The sequence below is a fragment of the Stegodyphus dumicola genome, chromosome 8 (assembly GCF_044657685.1).
Source record: "Stegodyphus dumicola isolate Sdum_Otavi_A_Nest chromosome 8, ASM4465768v1".
In the NCBI taxonomy this organism is placed as follows: Eukaryota; Metazoa; Arthropoda; class Arachnida; order Araneae; family Eresidae; genus Stegodyphus; species Stegodyphus dumicola.
The window spans coordinates 9,604,835-9,623,637 of record NC_140775.1 but is presented as its reverse complement, the minus strand read 5'-3'; the positions used below and the strand labels follow the sequence as shown (position 1 = coordinate 9,623,637).

At 30.7% G+C, this 18,803-nt stretch overlaps 1 protein-coding gene across 3 annotated transcripts in view; it reads left to right on the top strand.

Annotated features, from left to right (window-relative positions):
• Positions 1–18,803, top strand: part of LOC146995643 (uncharacterized) — a 69,435-nt gene that overhangs the window by 27,135 nt on the left and 23,497 nt on the right. Inside the window, exons 4-7 of one of the 3 annotated variants that reach the window (XM_085821565.1) lie at positions 1,636–1,708; positions 1,799–1,901; positions 7,481–7,698; positions 12,246–12,382. In XM_085821565.1, the coding sequence (XP_085677691.1) occupies positions 1,636–1,708; positions 1,799–1,901; positions 7,481–7,595 (291 nt within the window). In that variant the 3' untranslated portion in view covers positions 7,596–7,698; positions 12,246–12,382. Of the gene's footprint in view, positions 1–1,635; positions 1,709–1,794; positions 1,902–7,480; positions 7,699–12,245; positions 12,383–18,803 lie in introns of those variants that run through there. The other 2 variants (XM_085821563.1, XM_085821564.1) reach the window with 2 other exon arrangements.

Here is an 18,803-nt window from a genome sequence, read left to right as displayed (position 1 = left end):
ATTTTTCATAGAACAATGTCTAACAAACTTTTTTTTTTATTTTTAATGAGATGTTTGAGATTTGATGACATAAGAGATCGCTTTTCTAGAAGGGAAATAAATAAACTGGCTTCGATAAGATATGCCTTTGAAAAGTTCATTGAAAATTGCAAAAAAGTTTACAGTCTTGGCGTAACGGACCGAAAATCACAAATTTGCTGCGCTTTGTGCGAGAAAAATGTTTGTGATAAACACAACATGATTATTTGAAAAAGAAAAAAAAAAAAAAAAAAAAGTGAAATGTCAAATGTAAGTTTTATTTTGAAATTATTGGTGTAAAAATTTAATATTGCGTAAATTAGTACTAAATTTTATTTGCACTCAAAAAGAAATCAGTTTAATTTTTGTTAATGATAAATAATTTCAGTCTTTAAATTGTTTTAAAATAGAATTTTATTAGACTTATTAAATTAAAGGTATATATTTATATTTTATACACTCTGTTTTTATTATTTAAATGTTTTCTTCAATTACACAAGCAATTTTATTTTTGTTTTGTTAAGAAAAATGCTTCAAGCCTATGGAGCCCGACATGCGTCCTCGCGTAGCTAAAAGTAGCGCGCGTCTTCGTGGGTTAATCTGACTGGTGATATTATTACTGTAAATCATATCAACAGACCATCATCTTCCAGTTCTCTAAATCATATCTTGCAATTAAATGTCACAAATGGCCAAAACCTATAGCTCGTTTTTCTGTCTCATTTTCCAAAATGTTGCTGATGGTGTATTCTATGGGTGACTAAATTACACTTATGAGAAAGTGAAATCTGTTCCTCAATTTGGTTGAAAAACACCACTGAGGAGGGATCTGAAGGTCTCCTATCCCTCTTTCCCCAACCTTTGTAGAGAGCAGTCGCAGACACTATATAATTAACAAAATCTATGTCTTCGTTGGGGCTCATAAGAGTGCCATTAAATTGAAATTGGAAATTTAAAAATAGCTTATGGAGGTAGTGATTTGATTGAGAAGATTTTAAATTAATTTTTGCTTAAAGCAAAATCTTTGCATGTATACATTTATATTCTTTTCTGTTTTCATGTATATTACTATTTATTGATCATATATTATATATTTTTAAACAGAAGTGTGGAAGTTTTCTGCCTTTACATTCTAATTGCAGTCAGTTAAACAAATACATTCAAACAAGATTAATAAACATTGTTGTGCTTAAGTATAATTTTCATGAAACTTGGCAGCTTTAGCTGTGGACCTTTATTAATAATTAGAAGGATTAGGATAATTGATAAAAGACAATCTTGTTGAATGGTTTATATGCAAAAACACTTATTTTAAATTTATAATTTCTTTGTATTAAATGGAAAATAATTCTGTATAATGTGTGTGTAATTAGATGTAATGTAAAAAATAAAACTGAAGGTAGCAACTGTTTTAAATTTTTCCACAGCATTAATTTATAGGACTTGTAATTTTCTTATTGCTGCTAACATTATTCAGTTCTTAAAGAAAATTTCATTAAAAATTCAGTTATTATAAAACTTGTAAAATGTAACAAAGTATTTGGTCTTCATTGAGCTTGCAAAATTAAGATTCAGTTTATTTGTGCACCTTTTTTAAGCATATTTTTTCCCTTTCAGTTTTTGGATATGATACAGGTAATGCAAGAAGGAATGAGAACTGGGATGACTTACCATCCTGTGTCAATGGCAAGTAATTAAATCTATACATTTTTCTTAAATAACATTAGCATTTTACATACTGTTCTTAATATGATAATTTTTTTAATGTATTTAAAGGAAGGTGTAATTGACCAAATGAAACGTCTTCAAGAAGATGCACCTGAAAACAGTATTTTTTATAAGCCGTTATTGTCAATGCCTGATACCATATCTGAACAACGGAAGTATGTTTTCTTTTTCTTGTATTTTCTAAATTTATTTTCAATAAGCTTACATGCCTTGTTCCCCCATACTTGTAGAGATGCATAAAAGAACTTTTTTCTTTAATAATTTTCCCTATTGATATTCATGCAGGCAAAAAATTAAACTGGTATTTATATTTAACACAGCCATTTTATCACAGTGTAGTGTTTCTTTTACAGAAGGAAAAAAGGGGGGGGGTTATGCCTAATGATTATAAAAAAAAACTATCACATACATATTTTATGTTTTAACCAAGTATTTGTCCCAAAAATTAATCAATAAACCAAGTTTTTAAAATTTGTTATCTATCTACTAATTTTTTTTTAAATATTTCCCCCCATTATATGATGAAAATTCATGGAAGTTGCTGTAATAGACTGAAAACAATTGTTCTCTTTTGCAGTTTTGTGTAAAATGCTATATTGACGGTTCTGGTGTATTTATATATAAGTTCCAATTAATTATTATGCACATTTGCTTTCTAAATTTCACTTTGAACTTCCTAGGAGATAATTTCCTTTATGTTCACTATTACTTTTTTGAATTGAATATTATCTTTGCAGCAATAATGCAGGATTTTACTTTTTAGTCATAATACATAAATTTTTAAATTCACTAATTTGAAGCTTTTTCTTCTTGTTTGTCTGTACTATATATATATGTGTGTGTGTGTGTGTGTGTGTGTGTAATATAAAAGAAAATAGACTTTAAATTTCTAATTTGAATTAAAAGGCAACCTCTTCGCTTCTGCACTGACGTCACTCTTTCCCTGTAGTATTCCGCATTGCTGTGAGCTTTAATCCGCTTATTATGTAGTACTCAAACAAAGAATTTCCGACTATTTCAGCTGACTTGTGCACACTCTCTTTTGCCGTACAGTGTGTTTCAAATACACACTGTATGGCAAAAGTGTTATACATAATTTATACAGTGTGTTTCAAAAAGAATATACGTATTTCAAATGCATATATTTATTAAACTGTATGACATGCGAATATGAAACTTTACACACATATGTACGAACCTGTTGAGTTTAGATTACAGATGTTACAGATATTCAGTATATCCTCCATCAGCGACACAAACAGTATCACATCGATACTCAAATTCCTCCCATACTCGAGTAAGCATGTCGTCGTCACTGATATTATGACAGTACGTATCCAGTTCTTCACCTCTTCCAGGTTATGTGGGAGTGGTGGCACATGAACATTGTCTTTAATGAAAACCTACAGGAATAAATCACAGGTTGTCAAATCCGGTGACCGTGGAGGCCAGCTGAGACATGCTAAGTCGCCAGCTCCTTGACGACCAAACCAGTGGTTCAGTAGAGTTTCATTCAGATAATTACGCACTTAGCGACACCAGTGAGAGGGTGCCCCATCTTGTTGAAAAATGAAGTTGTCTTCGTTCAGCCTCGGAAACAACCACTTTTATAACATAGACAGATACTGCTGATCATTAACCATGTTTCCATCAAAGAAGAATGGGTCGTAAACAGATGATCGGGATATCGCACAAAACACATTGATTTGGGGCAAATCTCGTGCGTGTTCAATGGCTGCATGTGGGTTCTGTAGACCCCAAATTCAAACATTGTGCTTGTTTTCATGACCACTAACATGAAAAGTCGCTTCATCACTGAACATGATGCATTGTGCAAAAGTGATATCATTGTCAGTAGCATCAAAAATCTCGTTACAAAATGCCACTCATTTGCGTTTGTCATCAGGACGCAGAGTCTGTAACAAATGTAACTTGTAAAGCTTCATAATTAACCGACATCTCAAAACACACCAAATTGCTGTTGTAACTCCCAACTCACACAACGATTTGATTTTGAAGGAGTACGTTGGAAAGCAGTTTGAATCCGGGCAACATTTTCGTCGGGAACACTATCACGCACTTCGCAAACTCGAGAACACAAAATGATTTCTGCTGTGGAGTAGCCATTTTAAACATGCGACGGTTACCACGTAAAACAGAAGACAGCTAACATCTAGTGGCTATTAATATAAACTAAACTATGTATTTGTTTCGCCAATAGCTGAGCCAAGGCACAGTGGTTGATAGTTTGGACAAAATAACTCTTTGTAATACATATATTCTTTTTGAAACACGATGTATTATCAGACATATATTATCAAACTAAGGCTATCTGAAAAGTAAGCTATATGAGAAAGCATTTTTATAGTCTATTCTGACTCTTCCATCTTAGTCCTAAGTTTGCGTTAATGCTTTTAACCATGGGAATTGTTTTCACAGTAGACATTAATGATAAAGTTTGATTAGATTGTTCACTGTCTTAACAGATTTAGAGCCTATGTTGTTGATACTGGACTTAGTTCAGCTTTTTGTATGTTTGCATTATAACAGTATTCAGAAACGAACATCATATTCAGTTATAATTTATTAGGTCATCTGAGGACATGGTTTTAACATGTTTACAGCAAATACTGTAAAAATTGGGAATGATGTATATGGTAGGGGTGTTTGCAAATGCCCATGATGGTTCTCTAAATCGTAATAAAAGCATTTTATCTTAAAGGATGCCAGCTGTACAGATACCCTATCTGTCTCTCTCTCTCTTTTTTAATGATATGCTTCAGCATATCATTAAAAAAACATGCTGTAACAAAATGCTGTAATCAACATGCTGTAACAAAATGAAATCCATATGCAACTGTTAAGAGTTGACAGAAAAGGTTAATTCATCATCATTAACTCTGCATCACCATTTGTAGGAAGTTGAAAGCTTTTCTGTGCTTGGCTAGTTAGTTCTGCATGAACTTAGTGATACTAATTGAAAGAGAACATGTAAATATCTATGCTGCTTTTCATTCATATGAAAACATTCTACTTTTTTTTAACTGTCTAGTATACATGGCGATAAGAAGTGACATGTGGCTCAAAGCTTGCAAAATTTCATGGATCGAAAAGATACAGCTCACTTGAGGTATTTGAAACAGATTTTCAAAAATTTTTCACCAATAAACTGGCTTATTTCTTTAGGAAGGGCATGAAAAATTATTAGAAATCTGGAAGAAAGTTATTGATTCAGTGAGAAATGCATAGTTGAATAAATGAGTCTTATTTTTTAGTTTTTCTTTCTTGAAAACCTACTTCAAAAAACAACGTTACATATGGTTAGATCTGAAAATTCTGTTCTCTTGCATTATAATTGCATATTCAAAGAAATGATTTTGAATTGCTGTCTTTAGAAAGTGATAAAATTACTAGTTTGAATTATGGTAATTTTATTGAAATATAGTAATTAAAATTATTAATACTGATTTCTGAAATAATACCATTTATACTTTAATTCTGTCTCAAATGTTGAATCATCAGTAATAATTTATTGTGAGTTCTCATATTATTATTATTCTCTTTTTTAAAATTTCTTTCTTTTTTTTTTAAATTTTTGTATTACAAGTGCTGTTATATTTCTTTATGATCATGTATACAATAAAATGTTTCATTATGCAAAAGTGACACTAATTTATTCTAACAGAGAGCATATGAAGAAGTACTATTATAATCTTTTTCTTGAGGAAAGAATTATGTATGCCTCCTATCTAATAAAATTTTATTAATCTGTAACTTTCATCTCAGTGTCAGTGAGCTGTTATTCACTTTTTTAATTAAAAATGTAATTCTTATTTTATCCTTTTATAAGTGTCATTTGACTGTCAAAAATAAATTATATAGTTAAGAAATCATTATATTATATGGTGGTACATCATAATAACTATTAATTAAGCTTTTTTATTTTCAACCCATTGTAGTCCTTAGCTCTTCCGCTTTATTTTAAAGTATTATAAGAGTAACATTTACTGTGAATGATGTTATAAATTTGTTTTAGAGAATGAAGTTTTTCTCAGTGTTTGCTACTACTTTTTTAAAAACCCTATATACATTTTTGAACACAGATACATTTTTCTTTCATGTATTTCTTTTATTTGCCTTGCTGTAATTATTTAGATATATTATATTATTATTTTTAATTATTTTTTATGGAAAAATTATTCAGTTATTCATACTTAATTTGATTACTAGTTCTTGTGTTTGGTCAGAGAAATTTTTCCATTTAGTCTTAGAAAGTCTGAGAATTTTATTTTCAGATGGCTGAACAATTTCTCTTCAAGCATTATTTGGAACAATTAAACTAGTTATTTAACTATCTAATTCCTGAGGCTGAATTTAGTATTTGAGAATGTTGCCTAAGGTACACTACAAGTGGTAGACTGGCATTATACCTGCAAGAAATGAGGGTGGACATATACAAATATCCATGCTTTCAAACTTGGATTGTAGGCTAAGGCAGCGGGTTTCCAGATCGCCATGCCAGTAGGGTGGCACGTGATGGAAATTAAGATGGAGTGGAAAATCTGTAAAGAGTTGTAACTTCCATATTTATGTTCAGTATACAATAGTAAAGATATGTTATTAATATTTAGATGTTGTTTAACTTTGCTTAGTGTTATTTGTAGCAGATGTTCTCTTCTTTTGAAGAAGTTGAGAAATTTTTTTATTTTTTAACAATGAAACAAATGTGACCCAAACTAGGTTACATTATAGATCTTGCTGTGCTATGCCATTAACAGTGTTACCCTATCCCATTTTATAAGGACACACTGGTGCTCAAAATTTCTAGATACCTTATGTTTTTGTAGGATTTCCCATTTACCTGGAAATTCATGGAAAGTGACAGAAATAAAAAAAAAAAATTGTCATAGAAAGGAAACTATAAACATTTTTGAAAATTGTCGTATAACAGTATTTTTCCCTGAGAAAGTTAGAGAAATTAAAAAATGCACAGATCGATTCTCTCAAATTATAAAAATTTTATATTTTTGAATAGTACAAAATAAACAAAAATTACCTTTCCTCGACAGAAAGCAAATGAAAAATTACTGTAGTGTTCATTTTACTACGGAAAGTATTTTATCTCCTTCATATGTTATAAATTTTATCTCTTTTCCTCCTGGTAATGGGTTTTTCATCACTTCTTATCTTCAGAAATGTACTCTTCTACTATCTCTTTTTTCAGAAGTCTATCCTTCAGAAGTAAATAGTGTAATGTAATCCTTAGCTCTGTGTTTGGAAATCCATCGTTTTCTTTGGACTAAAAGTTAAAAAGTTTTCTAATATTATAAATGACATATTTCTCCACAATGAGTGTTTTTTTTTTTTTTTTTTTTTTTTTTTTTTTTTTTTTTTTTTTTTTTTTTAAGAATGGACAGTTTTTCCGGAATTTAGTTTTCTTGCCAAAAAATTCTCTGTATATTTTTTAATGTTGATATGCATATTTGTATTTTTAATTCTTTCATTTTCCTCACATCAACAAATAAGATAAATTTTCATAATGTATTGTGTTTTGTAGTAAATGTAAAGATTCCATTGCTTCAGTTTAATTTGAAGTTACATTATTTTGTTCTGGGGATTTTTCTGTTCGGTCAAGAAAAATTAAGAAAATTAAAAATTGGAATTTAGTGACAAACTTCTTTTCAAATGTAGCATGACTTCTAAATTCCTAATTGAAATTATAATTAATTTTCAGAAAAGTATCCAGTTGGGAAGAGAATATACTAATATTAAGTATACAGCAGAAGCAGCCGGTGCAACTGATCCTGTCAAAGTTGTTACAAATGCTTCAGCTTGTGCTACAACTCTAAGTCCGCCAACGCCAACAATGCCTCCTCTTGTTACTAGGTCTTCTTGTGAAAATTTGAAACCACCTGTGCCTCCAAGACCTAGTCCAGATTCAATAGTACCAAGGTATTCTTTATCTGTAATTCAAATATGCATTTGGATATTTATAATATTTGCCAGAGCTATGCTAGCTAAATATTTATCATTAAATATCATGTGTTAATATTGTAATTTTAAATTTGTAAATTATTTATGAAACATGAATCAAATTTGATAAGACTGACAGTATACTGTGTTTACTATAAAAAAACAAAATCACCAAGCATGAGTTGCATTTGACATATAAAAAATGCCACACAGAAATAACAGAAACCTTGTAGAAAAAAGCTAAATATAATAAAATTATACTCACATTTATTTTTTGCATACAGTTTCTGGTAGTTATATGCATGCAATTGCTATTAATATGACTTCGAAGCAATTTTGTTTCTTATATATTGCTGCTCAATAAATTCTGCTAGGTACAATTCAGTATGATTCTGAAGAAAAAAATAATTATATTTCATAATAATAGAGCATGCACAGATGGTCACAAAATGCATCTATTTATACAGTGTAACAGAATTAATGGTCATGTTTATAAGCAGTGAAGGACATGGAAAAAGTAACAATTTTCATAATAAAATGTGTAGTAGATTGTGAAATGTGAAGGCAACTAACACAGGAAATATGAAGATGATAGTTATTTTAATCATAGATCTTAATTAAAACAACTCATTATTTCTTATTATTACTATTTTCGTAAAACAGTGTTTGATATTTGTAAGAGTTGTTCAAATAAATGGCCAACAACTGCAATACATGCGGGACAATGATGATTGTTTATGAGAAGCAGATTGACATTTTTTAAGACTTTGTCACCAAAATTAGCATCACTGCTGCAGAAGCATATAACATGTCGGGCATCTGTCAATCACTTCATCATCAATATTCTGTTTGGTGATCATTTATTTGGATGGTTGTTGTAAATATCAAGCATTATTTCTTCTAAATATCCATCATTAAAATTACTTTTCACTTTCATGTTCTTCATACCTATTGTGTTTCTGCATTCATATTTCATGTTCTATCCCATATTGTATTACAGAAATTGTTACTTTCTGTCACCTTTTAAACTTATGACTATCAGTTCTGTTACATCTTATATATCAATGATAGAAATATTTGGAGATGCAGTGTTATGGAAGAAGAAAGGCATTTATTTATGCTAGAAACTGATTATGCGGCTCCTGGTTATTTTTTCTAATAATGTTGCAGTTTATTTACTTTTGAGAACTCCCATACATTTATTAGTTGCAGGAAGTATTTAAAAATGTGCAAAACATTTTTTGACTAAAATAATTTTATTGCGTGTGTGAGGTGCTAAGTAGAGGTAGTTTTTAGTCATAATCAACTTTGGTGATTGATCAGAGAAGCAGTAGTTTTCGTTCATGGTGGCCACTGCTGTATAAAATTATCAGATGGATATTTTTTTTTTTTTTTTTTTTTTTTCCATAAGGGTAGCTTTGAGAAGACAAAATTGAATAAAAATCAGCTGACTAAATTTAGACCATAATGAAAATCATTGCTAAATTTCCATTTCAGTTTTTAACCCATAAAATATGAGAACTAATATCTGTTTGCATACACTGAGATTCTCCTTTTCTTTTTTCTTCCCCCCCCCCAGTAGTACTGTTTTTTTTGGGGGGGGGATACATATTTTTAAAGTTGTGTTGAGTAAATTTATTGTCTACTTAATGTCCAATGCAGACACAGATGCAACCCTTCTAAAAAATATCATCATTATGAACATTTAAAGAAATTAGTATAATAAATCAATGTGTGTTTATATAATGTACAGTACAAAGTCTGTAATCCGGACTCGTTGGGACTTTGATGATTCCAGATTAGAGGTTTTTCCGGAATATAGATCATCAGTTTAAATCTGGTGAGATGACATGCAGAAATTATACAATTAAAAATATGAAACCATAATTTCTGAAATAAAGAGCAATTATGATCTAAAGGGTATCAAATTTTACAAAAAAAAAAAAAAAAAAAAAAAAAAAAAGAAGCTTAATATTTATTTGTTTACTTTATTAGACATTTCTTTCAATGTGCGCATGAGTAAAGCATACATTACGCATAGTCGAAATTAGAAAATTCCAACCAGAAAACTATTTTATGTGTATTCCTGATATTTATAATGACGAGGCAATTGATTTAAATCATATCAAAGACGACGTACATCAAGATGAAATTCTACACTTAGTAAGGAATTACAAGCCGAATAAAATAAAAACATCTGCTCAGATGAGGATAGTGCTGGCAGATCAACTTCCAGTTCATTGCGCGCCATGATGTCACCCCCCCCCCCCACAGAGCAGCGTGAAATTGATAAACAGATTTCGGAATGGTTAGAGAAACAAATCGTTAAGCCAAGCTGTTCTGATTATGCAAGTAATATCATGCTAAGTAGAAAAAAATGCTGTTCATTTAGATTATGTCTGGACTTAAACAACACTGAAAACCTGGTGAATCCCTTTCCAAATATTTAATGGCCATGCGTGAAATAGCCAGTCGCGGTTCTGTTGATGATTCATCAATTCCTGATTATGTAATTAATGGGATACTCGATCAGAGTAGTAACAAAATTATTTTGTATGGACGTAAAACTATTTCTGAATTCAAAGAAAAATTAAAAATTTATGAGAAAATCCGTGTTCCAGATACGAAGAATAAGGGTTATTCAAGTACTAACGCACAAAATAAAGCACGCGCTGTACCTAATAAGAGTAATGAACCAAGGTGTTATAACTGTGGAAGTATGGGGTGCATAATGTATGTGCATTCTTTTGCACGCATGCATAAAGCATACAAAAGAAAGTTTGTGGCTTTCAGGTCCAGATTATAGATCATTCTGGATAATGGACGTCCGGATTACGAACTTTGTACTGCATTTACTTTCAGTAGTGAAGATTTCTGTTATTTAAGGAATTTACTTCTGCTTGTGAAAATGCCCATAAAATTTATACCTGTTGTTAATTAATATATATATTTTTTCTAGATTTAGTTTCAGAGAACTTTTCGTATCCAAGTTTCTTCTTGTAATTCAGCTGTTCTATTCTCCTATATATTTAAATGTGTTTTAAGATTTTATCGGAATTTACTAGAAAAAATCTGCATCAAAATTTATTATAAATAATTTTCTTACCATAAAAATCACCTAATGATTAACTCATGTTGCAGTGAATATTATGAATAAAATGCATAGTAAGTATAGAATTCTGTTTGCCAAATACTCTGTAAGATTAACTAATTGATATCAGCTTGCTTTGTATTGTAAAAGCCAGAATTAATTTTCATCATTTGTTTTTGATTTCAAAACATTAATCTGTTGTATGAAAATTTTACATGCTGTGCCATCTACATGCATAGTATAGATTCAGTTGGAAGAAATGCTCTTGTTTGTATTTCTTCATATTTTTTGTATGTTTCCTTTCAGGAATCTACTTCTTGTCAGCATTTTCCTTCCCTGTCAGTTAAAAATGCTTGACTGACTGCTCACATTTTCTTACATTATCCAGGTTGCCACATTTCTTTCTATTGTATACAACAGAAGCAATATCTTTATGTGTGCATTCATACAACTATATGCATTTCTAGGAAATTCAATTGTGTATCTGAAAACCTCAGCTGTTTTTTTTTTTTTATTATTTTTCTTCATGCTTTTTTCATTATGGTTTTTCGCCCACCAGCGGCCGAGCGGTAAAGTCGCTGAACACTGGTAGTTCGGTCCGAGGTTCGAATCCTGCGAACGGGCTGGCTGCATGGGCGTTTTCATGGTTTTCCCCATGTGTAACGTGTATACGAGCCAGTTTCCCTTAGAAAGTCCTCCACGAAAGGCATCCCTCCCCTTAGGCAGATAGCCCTAGTATGCTTTGCCATAACTAATACACCATTATGGTTTTTCACCTTGAGAGAGTAGCATTTTTAATTCAAAATGTGAATTTGAAATGCTATTCTCTCAAAGTTAAATCCAACATTACACAAACCAACATTACACATCGGTTTCATATTTTAAGTAATTATGTCTTTCTTCTCTGTTTTTTCCAAAGTAGTTTAACACAAAATAAATAAATACAAGAGAAAAAAAGAGGTTGATTGGTTATTTAAATATATAAAAATATATAAAATTCTGAGCAAAGAAAAATCACATTTTTCTTAATAGCTATAATGCATCTCACTTTTTTTAATTAGTCAAAAATGTAAGATCATGTACCACTGTTAAAACTCCCTCTGATGAAAAGCATGGTAAGATAAAATTGTTTATATTCTTGCTTCTAAAAGTAAACTCTGCAGGAATAGATTTTAATTGTTTACACTATTATGGTAGTTTATATAATTTCAAGTTAATTTTTATTTATTTATGATTTCAGTTAATTTATTTTATTTATCTCTAAGATCTGTTGCTGATGCAGAAGCACGTGTGTGCAATATATAAAAGAAAAAAAAATGCATGTTGCCTGTATTATTTGCTTGTAATTAAATTTTAAAAAATAGCCACTTTTCTTTTTTGCTGCATGTTGTTGTTTTTGTTTTTGCTGCCTTTCTTAATTTCAGTTTCCTTAAAGGCCCCCCGATGAGCCCTTGCAATTGTATGAAAATATACCATTGAAGGATAAGCCTTTGGTAGTTCCTTTGACTGCATCATTCAACATTGGGCCTCCTCCAACAATAGCTCCACCTCCACCACCTCGAAAGTCATGACAGTTCCTAACTCCAGAATCTGATATTTGTGAAATAGTTTCTGTAGAAAGTAAGAAAATTACGTATTTTGATCTTATGACACGAGAGGTTATAGTAAGGAGGAATAAAAAGGAAATACATGAAATAAAAATCGTGATCAAGGCAAATATAACTCATACAGGAAAGCAGAATTATTTTGTGTTAAAATGTAGTTTGAATATTGGGGTTAAATTACTTAAGGTAGCACATTTGAAAGTATTCATAGGAGAGATGTCTTCACAGAAGGCTTCTTAAAAGAAATTGGCTTTTATTTGTGTTACAGATGAAAAAATAATTAAAAGCTTATGCAGGAAACCCTTTTAATTCTCAAGATACAAATTTTAAATCAAATACCTGTGTCAAGAATTTTATCCATTTGAGCATTGGTGATCCACTAATAAGTGTAAAGAAACATTTCAAAGTAAACATTTTCATCACCAAATTGAAAGTAATCACTAAACTGATTCCTTTTTAAAGTTGGAAAGATTCATGTTGTTATTTTTAAAGTTCATATTGTATATTTTTATTTTAATTTGAAAGCATTATTGCAATTAAAATGATTGCAATAATGAAATTGTAATGTGAATGATTGCAATAATGAAAGCATTATTGCATTTGTTACTTTTATGCATAATTTTAGTTTCTAATTTATTAGCATTCTAGAGCTAAAACAGTGCTGCTCATCATTCATTCTGAATATATAATAGTAACATTTTCTCAGGAAAATTCTCATAGAATATAGTTACACACTTTCAATTTGATTGAAATATTAGGATTAGTGGTTATTAAAAAAATCTACATGATTTAACAGATTTAACTCTTTGAATTAAAAAAAAATACCCTATTTTTTATTCAAGTGAACAAAATATGTCTATGTCATAAATAAGGTAAATTTAGCATTAGGGATATTTTTGACAAACGGTTTCCAAGCCAAAGGGACCGTTTCCAAGCCAAACACATATGTCTTAGCCATTGTTAATGATGGGATACACAAATCCCATATCTAGCGATCGACTTACTATAAGCACACCTATTATTCTCGAAAACTTTATTATATGAAATAGATTTTACATTGTAGGGTACAGGGTAAAGCATTCTTTGTATAACCCAACATTACACATTGGGCAACTCATATTTGTTCTTTTCTCTATGTTCATTTGTGTACAATGAGCACAGCTGCATCTTGATTTTCCAACTATTGGAAAATGATCCCCAACATTCAGAAGATTCTAAGTGCTTTTTAACCTAGCAATAATTTTTAAACTTTTAATGGGACATATATGCCTGGTTAGTAGTCAAAGAGTTAATCTTCTTAAAAATAGGTTTTTTTTTTTTTTTTTTTTTTTTTTTTTTTTTTTTTTTTTCTTTCCATGAAGCCACAAATTGTATCCTGCATTGTTTTCATTGCAGGAAGCATACCTGGGATGCTTTTCTGGAATATAAACTACTGCCTCATTATGTTCTTATGAATTTTCTTGATATCTTGACATTTTCTTCCTTCAAATGGAATTTGATATTTTAAAAGAGAAAAATGTTGCAGGGGATGAGATTGGGAGAATATACAGTGGCTATCAGATCTACAAAATTTTGTGCATAGCCAAAAACTTGTGCATGCTGAGTTAAAGGGGTAAGTGCATTATCATGATGGAGTTACCCTTCACTGAGTGCATACAAATTACCCATATTAAAAAACAGACTTTCTTAAATACCACAGCACTTTATGGGAGTACATCTGAATTATATTATTCCAGATAGAAAAATTCATCATCAAAAATACTGTTGAAGTTAAAGAAAACAATCAACAGTATCTTCACATTGCTTCAACTCATTCATGCTTTCTTGGATCTCAGAGAAATTAGAATCTTCCATTGTAAAGACAGCCTTGGTTTCAGGGTCATAACTATTTAGTCAAGATTTGTCATCTGTTATGAGAATTTTCAGGAAGTTTTCATCATTCTTGCCATAATTGTACAGCTGAAATCAAATTTTGTTTTGTATCGTTTGAAAGCAGTTTTGAAGCAAACTTCACAGATGTGCATGGCATACTCAAATCTTCGCTAAGAATGAAATAAACTGAACCATATCTAATGTTGAACTCTTCAGCAGTTCCATAAATTATGATCTGATGATCTTTCTCTATTTCTGAAAGTACTACTTTGATGTCCTCTCTCTCTGTTTTGCTGCTTATGGGTCTTTAAGGATATTTATTACTTTGGATACTTTTTTTTTTTTTTTTTTTTTTTTTTTGCCATTTTGGAAATACAATATGTCAGTAAACCACATGTAGTTGATACACTTATTTTTGTACATTTTCTGAAACTTTAAAATCTCTGTAAAGAGTCAGCAATTTCAGCTTAACTTTCTATTCCATGATTACTGTGCCAATGAAACACTTAATGTGTTTGTTCAAAACATTCTTACATGGGTAGAGAGTTTAGGATATTATTGCATGGCCACACACTCAGCTTAATCCGAGATCAGTTTGTGACAAGTGGCTTCACTGTGAATGTTTTTGCTGTGACATGTGGTATCAGTCCCCTTTTTTTTCATACCTTGTCTATGAAATTGAATTACACCATTCAAGCACATATTTTTCAATAAAGATTCAGGACACTTTTTTGGTTGATTTTAAAGCAGGATGAAACTTCAACAGATAGTTTATATAAATTACATATGTTTTTAAAAAAATGCGAAAGTGTTAGTCATGTCATGAGTGCATAGAATGTTTTTTATTCTAGTCTGTTTAAAATAAGTACAATTATGTTATAAAATGTTACATTTTTTCAACATGTGAACACTTAAACACTTGCAGATATACTACCAAATTCATTACCATATGTGTAATGCAATTAAATTAATTCTTTAACCAAAATTGTGTTAGTATTGGGGTGTTACCAGTATTGTTAGTATCTGCCAAAAACATGCATTAGTTATTTCTGTTTGAAGAATTTTTTTTCACTTCAGTAAATTGAGTATTGCTGCAAATCATACTATTTCAGCATTCTTAGTTAGTTTTCACTGTATTTAGTGTATTACTATAAATTTTAAGCAACAAAAAAGCTTAAAAAGCACAGTAATTTGCATATGAAGTACATCAAGTTATGCTAGTGCTGCTGCCCAAAACCAGACAAAAATCAAGCCATTTGAAAAAAAATATGAATGCTCATAATGTACTGTAATTTTTTCAAAAATTTTCATTTTTGATGTCTAGTGTTAGTTATGCATTCAATATGTAGAACGTTTTGCAACCGATAAGATAATAGTGAAGGATTTGAAGTTTTGCAAGTTAATTGCTTCAAACTTATGTTATGGATGAATGCAGTTTAGTACTATAGATGTGCTTTTTTCCCCTTGGGCTATTTTTTCCCCAAAGAAAAGAAAATTGTAATATTATTGTGAGAACAAAACGTACAAATATATATATATATATACCAGCATATGGGAAAATCTCTTAATGTTTATCATTAAGCATTGTGATCAGTAACAAGCTTTTCATTGTTAGGTTTCCGAGAAATCAAATCTTATGGAAATATATAGGTTGCTGATATTCCTAAACATTGAATGCTTCAAACGTCAGCCCTTTTTTATTTAAATGCACAGGTTAGACATTTTGTCCATTTTTAAAAGGTTTACAGAAAGCCCTTTTTTTGGAGGGGGGAAGCAATGCTTAGATTATCCATTATCAGATTGTTAAGTTCAGTAATTGAAAAAGAGCTTATCCCTTAGAGAACTAAGCAGTAATTGCAAGATATTAGCTCTTGTAGATGCAAAAGGATATTTTCATTATTTTTATGCTTGAATCTTGACTAACTTGAGCAGACAAAATGCAGTATGTAGGAACACTTTGTACAAATTTTTATACCCAAGAGATATTTCAGAGTGTTATCAACAGAATGAATGAATTTCTGCTTTTGCAGACATTTTTGCAAGTGTTATGATTCCTTGTATGGGAATTTTAGCTTATATGGTAGTGCACTGCATATTGCAGCGTTTGGCATCTTCAGTAAAATCTTGGGCTTAATTTTTTGCAAGTGAAAATAGGGAAAATGTGCATGGGGAAAACAACAGTGCAAGGGAAAAAGACCTTGTTTATAAAAAGAAGAATGTTAATAAAAATAGGCAGCACTGAATGGAATGTTGAAATAGACATTAATATACCCAAACAAACATTTCTCACCAACAGGTTTGCAAATGCTGCCCAATGTCACCAACAAGTTCACAATTTTTCAGTGAGGGTCCAGATTATCAGAAATTACTGACGGAAGATTGAGAGTAGTGAGCGTATTGGATATTTAGTGATGAAAAACTGAAAAATTATCACTGTCTGAAGAAACATAAACAGTGTCCACAAGTCAAACATAAACTGCATGCAGGTCGATTAGTATAGGCATTTAACGCTAGAACAGCGGAAAATCTTACCTACTGAAACGGCAGTAAGGGGTCAGTTTGACCCTTCGATGAAAGTACTAAAACAACAACGGAAAACAGTTTTAAATGCCATACCTTGCCACAAATATGAACTTTATATGTATTTCATAATTTATATTTAATATCACATGATAATTTATTGACTTTTTAAAATACTGTAAATGTTAAGAATTGATTTCAAATAAATGGTTTCACAAATTAAAACTAATCTTAACTAAAATAAAACAAAATTTATGTAATATATTTTTTTATGTACTTACTCAGAGGAGAATTCATTCTCTAAATCCAGAGATGTTCTCTAATGTTTCATTTATATCATTATATGTTTCATTTATATCATATCTCTAATGTTTCATTTATATATTATATGTGTAGCTGAATGGAATATGTAAAGCATTTCATTTCAGTTCTATTTAATGTTTAAAATATTAGAGATTACACATACATATTAAGAATTAATGCAGTTGATGCAAAAATAATTTTAACAATTTTTCCAGTGCATTTTCCGCACACAACTTCGGAACAAGATGCACAATATTCTTGAGATTTGTTTCCATTGCATCTCTGTACATGACACTTTTTTCTCTTTATATCCATTTTCTTTTCATGTGTTTTTTCTGAAGACTCAGGAAGGATCTTTGGGAGTTTTGTAGCCATATGCACCACTCTTAACTCCTCTCCTAATTTCAGTAGAAAATCTCTCCTGTTAATGGTGTTTCCTGTTACACTTTTATAAATTATCCAGGTGTTCAAAGCTGCGCAATCCAAATTATTGAAAAAAAAAGTACAGGCCATCGTCTAGAAGCCGATTTAACTGAATATTTTCGGCACATCTGATCACGAATATATACCATACTTTGTTGCATTGTAAAATGCTATTGAATCGAACAACTTCTTGAGACTGTCTTCAGTTTTTTACAGTAGAATGTAATGAGCTCTGTAGAAAAACGCTTTTGTTTCTTTTGCCTTGATAAATGGTAAATGTGATATTATCATGTTCCACTGTCGTCGATGAATAAAGATTACCATGCATAAGATATAGGAATTTCTCTACTGTTCTTTTTGATTGTGCGTACCATAGTTGTATTTTTTGATTTTAGCATTTCTGCTAATTTAACGCTAGTAAAATAATTATCCGTGGTAATATTCCTCTCTTTGTTTAAATGTGGCTCCGTTAATTTTATGACAACATTTTCAGACAAACATAATTGAAGATTTAGACATATATTGTGTAAATATACGCATAGCTTTAGATGGGAATAATTGTTCATAAACTGTAATAACTTGTCCTGGCCGGTAGCACATTTTGCAGTTTTCAATAAATTTGTTCCACATGTCTGATGCAAGAGCAAATTTATCAGTCTGTAATTGAGTAGATCTTGTCGTCTTTTCATAGAACCTTAAAAAATCGTTTTATTTCTTTGAATCTATCTTTTGATATAGTTTCTTTGCAAAATGGTATTCCCCATGCTTCAGACCACAAGGAATATAAATCTAAGCCTTTTGCTCCTATTACTCCTCGAACATACAATATATCAACAAAAGCATCTATCTCTCAGCCAATGATAACTTCCAGTCTTTATTTCCAAGTTGCCAATGAGCTTTGGATTATGTACATTTCTTTATACGCAGCAAGGTATCATCATCATCAAACAGTTTGTCCTCAGAAACACGACTCTTTGCACAAGATGGTTGGTCCTTCTGTTTCATTTAGAACATTATAAGCAGGAACACAGCCGCAGACTGAATTTTTGGAATTTATTTTATTCCATATCGTGTTATCAGGAGTTGTAAAAACAGTTTTGCAAGTACCCTGATCCATTTTTGCCCGTTTATTTCAGCTGAGTTCTTCGTTTACTTCACTGTCCTCGGATTCACTAATAGTTTGTGTCTGGAATTCATCTTCAGTTTCTATAGAAAAATTATCAATTTCACCTCCATCACACTCATTTTCAGATAGCTCCTGCTACAATTTT